General features: G+C 44.3%; 1 protein-coding gene across 1 annotated transcript; it reads left to right on the top strand.

The window, feature by feature from the left end:
• The first annotated feature begins 2,058 nt into the window (after nucleotides 1–2,058).
• LOC124157215 (aminomethyltransferase, mitochondrial) lies at nucleotides 2,059–6,182 on the top strand. Its single transcript, XM_046531765.1, has 2 exons — nucleotides 2,059–2,324; nucleotides 4,731–6,182. Exons 1-2 carry the CDS (start codon nucleotides 2,300–2,302, stop codon nucleotides 5,930–5,932), a joined length of 1,227 nt encoding a protein of 408 aa, XP_046387721.1. The 5' UTR covers nucleotides 2,059–2,299; the 3' UTR covers nucleotides 5,933–6,182.
• Nucleotides 6,183–6,622: the final 440 nt, after the last annotated feature.

Genomic DNA, 6,622 nt, shown 5'->3' with positions numbered 1-6,622 from the left:
CCTAACTCCCCAGTATTAGTTGTGCCTAAAACCCCCCTAGCCTTAATTCCTAGCCGCGCCCCTGTTCAGTATAACCAATGATTATGGCTTCACATGTGTGACATTAATGAATACATGAACAACAACATTAAATACCTTGATCACCGATCTTCGTCAAACAAACATTAACTTTTTCATGATGCAGTATTCATAAACTGACATGTACTAGGTCCAGAATTTTGTTCATTTTACAAGGATTCAACCACGCAGATAACTCGGTTACTTGGTAGAATTTTATTCACATAAAATATTTATAAGGATAAGGAAGTACGTCAAATAAAGATTGTATTGATTGAAGATCCCATTAGTAAAACGACAGTCCCTAATTGAACTAAGAGCCACATTTCCAGTTTTTTTTTGTCGGTACCAATTTCTTTGATACCAATATTTTTAGCGAGATTTGTGATTACGGAAGTATCTAATGCAATGGAGTTTATTAGCCCGTGGCATAAGAATGGAGGGGGTTGATACCCCCAAAGCCTCAGAGAATGAGAAGCGTATTTTTTAGTATACTAATGTTTCCCTGTTGCGATGAACTCCCGCGGAATTACGAATGAAACCCAAATTTGAAGTGCCAAAATAATGCGAAATGTATTTCCAATCATATTTCAAAAATTTTCCCCGGACCCCGTTCGCTCGGGGTTTTGCTCTGGGGGCGCCCCATCCCCCAAAAGCGTATTCCTAGGTACACCATCGTTACATTGAGCAGTTGCAAATGTTTCGCTTCTGTCGCTGAAAATCCGTTTCAATCATTTAGTATCTCGTATACATAATTTGAGGGATAATCCTTCATTTCACGAAGCTCTTCAATGACTAGCACGCGGAAAAGATGATTGAAAATTTTTACTACAGCATTCCGCATTGTTCACTGCGATTGGATGCTTTTTAGGAGCCGCCACACTCTCTATAACTTTCGCTACGAGCGATACACCTACAGTGGTGCAAAATGACCTTGCCGTCGACGCACCCTAAATCCAAATACTACTACTACGATACACCTACAAGCTGGCGCAGCCAGAGAGGGGTGCGGCCGTCACCCATCCCCCGTAATTTCTGGAAATAGGTACTAAAAAGATGGTAATTTTCTATGTGGACTCGAAGTTAAATTTTTATTTAACCAGATAAACAAATAGCGTTTAAAAATATTGATGAATTCCAAAAAAGCCGTAGTCAATGCACATCAAAACTCAAGACGCATTTTCGCAGCTACGATTCGCAGTAGGTATCGCATACCACTAAGACGCCGCGGTAAATAATGAACTGTCCTCCCAAAAAACAACTGTCTTAGCCCGCCCCTGAGCTAGCGCGATTCATTTGTTTTCAATTAACTCTGGAAGAGAGAACTCCCTCCTGTATGGGGAGTCACGTAATTGGTTGTAATTTGATGCACGGGGGGATAATTTTAATTCCACAGTCGAAAAAATTTCAATCGCTTTATTTTGCAACTAAAATTAAGCTACCGCAAACAATTTCCCGAGAAAAACCGGATATAGGAGCCAAAAATAGGGCCATTTATTCAACTTCAATTGGAACTCACTACAGAGGCTTATTATTATTCAGTAGCGGGCAAAAAAAATCTTTATCAACAGAAACAGCTGGGTTTACTTCAGATGCGGGCGCAACTGCGACCCTCAGACTTGATGGCGGAGGGACGTGAAGTGGATAAGCCAACGCGATAATAAAAACTTGAAATGCAAGCCACAGATGGGGTATACATCATGACCAACCCGAAGGATAAAGATGATTTTATATTTCCATTCATGTAGTAACAGGCAGGATGGATGCCGTGAATAACCACTAGCACCCTGGCCCCTTTTCCCGATTCATGGGTAAACATTCTCATTTTCATAATTGCTTGGAAGGTAATGGGATGAATCGCTGCCCAAACTGGAATGAATCGCGGTGTTAAACCGAGAGTAACCATTCCATTAAGTGAGCGGAATACAGGATTCGTGAATATTTTGGCGCATTCCCAAACATCGCGCTCCGTTAAATTCAACCCAGACGATTCGAGCTGTTGAGGACGTCTTACGTAACACCATATTCACCGGCTTCGGCTGGGGTCAAACTGGCAACACTTGATTGAAGTTGACGTAAACATAATGCCCTTTCGTGGTTGACCCATGCATAGATAAGGAAAGCTGCAAGTTGAGTTCTCATTTCCAAACTGACTCAAGGCAGAAGCGCTTCGAGAGAGATATGTGAGCAGGACCCGAAATCAGTCAAAGAGTTTATTGGCAGCTGGAGCAAAGTGATCGCAATGACTTTCGGAGCGACAAAAATAAGTGAGTACCCTTCAAATGTCCTTGTAGTTGAGACGATACATTCTGGTTCAATTCATTGTCCTACGCATGATTGAATTTGTTGATATTTTAGAATGAATGATATATTTCCGTAGAGTAAAAATTCACAGCCGAAGGAAAACAGTATTACGAATAACATTTTTTGACGAAAGCATAATTTGATAATTAATTCGGGTTATAATGATCTGTATAGGCTTTTACGTGGCGGTGATATAAAACGTTAATTTTCCATGACATTAAAGTTCAGTTCTCCGGTAGAAGAAGATAGATCGAGAGTTATTCCTTGTCGTTGGCCATGTGTATGAGTTGATCTTGTGTTGTTCTCCCTCGAGAGGTGATTAGAGAAGAAATAGTTGCTTTTCTTATCTTTGTCACTTTGTACACATTGCATTCCAAGCCTCAGCGAGCGGGAAGGTGGTGTGGGGCGTTTAAGTCCACACCCCGAATTGCACCGTAGATAATGACGTGTTTCCACTTCAAAAGAAACCCCGAAATGTACCCCCGCTCTTACACCCCCTCCGAAATTTTTTTTCTGTATACGGCCTTGATTGCATTCCCAACCTTATGCATTGACAACTATCTACCACTTAATATTCTCTCAGCGAAGGTTCGCTGATGTATTGCGAGTGTTTCTAATCATAAATTTGTTTATATAACTGGAAAAAGGTATTATAGATGGTTTTCGATGAAGATTCGATTTTGCAGACAGAAAGTAAATTACCATTATTAATATATGATGCTACCGCAACGGTAGAGATGAGTGTTAGAGTACTACATTCAGCCCGACATCAGCAATGAGGAGGTTCACATGGGTCAGGGTTTTGGCGTAACTAGGAACATGCCTTGGGGAGAAAGGGGGGGGGGGACCCCCCCAGGCAACGGAGTACGTACGGGGGGAGGGGGAAGGGGCCGTTCGCTGTCGCAGGGCACGCGCACCCTCCGTGACTTCTTAGTCACCGATCGGTATTCAGTGACTCGTCGTCAGTGCCATGATATTAATAAATTATTTTTAATTTTAAGCAGATGCAGATATTATATGTCAGAACCAGACAATTGTTTTAAATATTTTTTTTATTTCTCTGAGGCTTTAGGGGGGATCTATCCCCTTCATCCCCCATAGTTAAGCCACAGGGTCGGTGTAATATTTTAGTATATTATTTAGTATATGTCCGCCGACAAAAGATTCACTGGCATAAGAAAATGGGGAAAAATACGTTCTGGCTCACTGAATTTAGAGGCCGTAGCCCAGACGGGTCTTCTTACTTATTAAAATCTTGGGGAATGGTGTCATACATTGAGGGGATCTTTGGGTATGAGAAGGACCCGCATTTCCCGGGCTCCAGGGCGTTCATCCCTGTTGTAGACGGCCCCGGATACGTTTCATGTAAGAGTGAGTTCTGTTGTCAGCAGTTATTCTAATCCCCAGGGCCGAACTAGGAGTTATGTCGGGGGGCAAAGATCAGTTTGCCGTCCCCCGTCGCCCACTCCTTCCCCCTCCCCACCAATAAAATATAATACATCCGTAAGGTATTTTTTGAAATGCTGCGTTTGAAAATACACACCGTATGTTTGCTATGAAGAAAAAAATTGTTTAATAATTTATAAATTAATAATAATTGTTAAATAATTCAATTTTAAAAATGAAATGACTATTTTAGTAAACTTTTCATATTTTGTCGCCCCCTTATATCGGCTGCCGGAGGCACGCGCCCCCTCTGCCCCGCCCTAGTTCCGGGCCTACTCATACTATTAGGTGAATGAACACTGTCAACAACAAACAATATTAGTAAAACTATTCCGTCTACGATCGAACCAAGATCTTGGCCAGCGAGGGAAGGGATAGGGTCGTGGGGTTCAACTCCCCCGCGGAATTTTTTAACCTCTGATATGACCCCCAAAATATACCCCCTCCTAAATTTCTCACAACGGATCGAGGGCATAGATAAAAAATTCGTTTATAATCCATTAGAGTGAAACTTAGTTGTTAAAGCATTTTTGGAGATCGAATTTGAGTTCATTTTCGTTTTGTTAAGAGAAACAACAGGCAGATATAGTACTATACGTGTGGAAAGCAACTCGTTGATGGGGTAAATTCGCTCGCAATATGACGTGATTGGAAAATTATTCTATTATAGTATCCATTAGTTTTCTGTACGGGTGATCATTATATGCACCACCTACCGTAACACATAACGTGATAAGCCGTAAGAAGGAAACATGCACTAGTATGAGACTGGTTTTCATTGGAGATAACTCGATTGTATCACACATTTATTCAGAAAGTAACCTTAAGATTTCCTTCCGCCCCTTTTATACACCGAAATCACGTCTGAATGGTATTCAATGGAGATAATCTTAATAATTAAGGGGGTCTTTGCTCTCTTGCAGTGATGACATATCCAGCGCTGGCGCGATGGGTATCGAAGCAAGGACATCTTATCATACGATCTGCATCGAACGCCGCTTCCAGCAAGAAGACCTGCCTTCACGACTTCCATGTGGAGCATGGCGGGAAAATGGTGGACTTCGCGGGTTACCTCCTACCTGTCCAATACGGATCCCACGGCATAGCGGCGTCCCACGTACACACCCGCACGTGCTGCAGCCTGTTCGACGTGTCCCACATGGCCCAGACAAAGATTTACGGTAAGGACCGCGTGTCTTTCATCGAGAGCCTCACCACGGCGGACATCCAAGGCCTCGGGCTCAACCAGGCGCAACTAAGTGTTCTCACCAACAACAGCGGAGGGATAATTGACGATTTAATCATCACGAACACTTCTGGAACCTACTTATTTATCGTGTCAAACGCCTCGAGGAGGGAAGCCGTTAAAAATCTTTTCGACGAAACTTTGGGAAAGACAAGAGGGAAATTGGACGTGAACGTCGAGATGGCAGGAGATGATAGGGCATTGCTGGCATTGCAGGGACCCGAGAGCCCGCGCGTCCTCGGCCCCTTAATGGACGTGGAAGTCAGCAAATTGACCTTCATGACTTCCACCGAAGCCAAGGTCGCGGGCGTTCCGGGCTGTCGCGTCTCCCGGCTCGGCTACACCGGCGAGGATGGCGTGGAGATATCGGCACCCGCGGAGGGCGCCCGGGTCATAGCGGAGGCGCTATTGGCGTCTAGGAACGGGAACGTGAAGCTAGCCGGTCTAGGCGCCAGGGATTCGCTGAGGCTGGAGGCGGGGCTGTGTCTCTACGGCAACGACATGGACGAGAGCACGACGCCGGTGGAGGCGTCCCTCGCGTGGTTGGTTCGCAAGAGGCGGAGGGAGGAGCAGGGTTTCCCGGGAGCCGGGATCATCGTCTCGCAGATCAAGGGCGGGGTTCCGCGCAAGAGGGTGGGGGTCAAGTCGGAGGGCCCCCCGGCGCGGCACGGCACCGAGGTGCTGGGCAACGAGGGGGAAAAGATAGGACACGTCACCAGCGGGTGTCCCTCTCCAACCCTCGGCTGCAACGTGGCCATGGCCTACGTCAAATCGGAGTACGCAAAGGTGGGCACCAAGCTGACCTTAATGGTGAGGAAGAAGCCCGTGGAAGCGACGGTGGTGAAGATGCCCTTCGTGCCGCACAATTACAACAAATAGGGAGACGAGAGTGAAAGGAGTGGAAATGATCGCCCACGTAGTTTTCTCCAGGCCACGTGTTGTATTGAGGGCTAGTCAAAACTATACACGATTGTCGAAGTAATTTGAGCCAGGGAAAAAGACTTCGCCAACAATGGACAATTGGTTTGACTGTTATCAGGTCAGAAAAAAGGCCTCGTTGCGTGTTTAGTGAAAATTAATTCTGTGGAAATGTTAAATTATGCATTAAATTTTTAAGTGCAACCAAAAAGGATTAGAATATCGAGTTTTTTTTCGTGATTTGTAACGCAAAAATCCTTTCTCGACAAGTGTCTCAATCACGGTGCGCTCCGATTTCGAGGCAAAACCATTGGTGCTGAATAGTTGTGATATTTTTGCCTATTTTTCAAATATTAAAAATGCAATCTTATAGCAAAAGAAACTGTGCTCGAAAAGTGATAATAATAGAGCAATAAGAGGTCAATGGCCAAACTGCATCAGTATAGGGCGGATGTTCACTAGGTGAAGATTATTATTATCATATATTTCAACGGAAAAGGAGAAACCATTGAAAACAGACGTCTTTTTCCTTTTTTATTTGTATTTGCTATACCGCCTCTCGAGCATTTGTGACCCAAAGCTCGTTACGTAGTAGTAGGTATCCATATACCATGGTAGATTGCCACCGTCAGGATATATGCTGTTCCAAAT

This window comes from Ischnura elegans, chromosome 4, assembly GCF_921293095.1.
Source record: "Ischnura elegans chromosome 4, ioIscEleg1.1, whole genome shotgun sequence".
NCBI lineage: Eukaryota > Metazoa > Arthropoda > Insecta > Odonata > Coenagrionidae > Ischnura > Ischnura elegans.
Note: the sequence above shows the minus strand (reverse complement) of the source record. Positions and strands in the feature narration are given on the sequence as shown.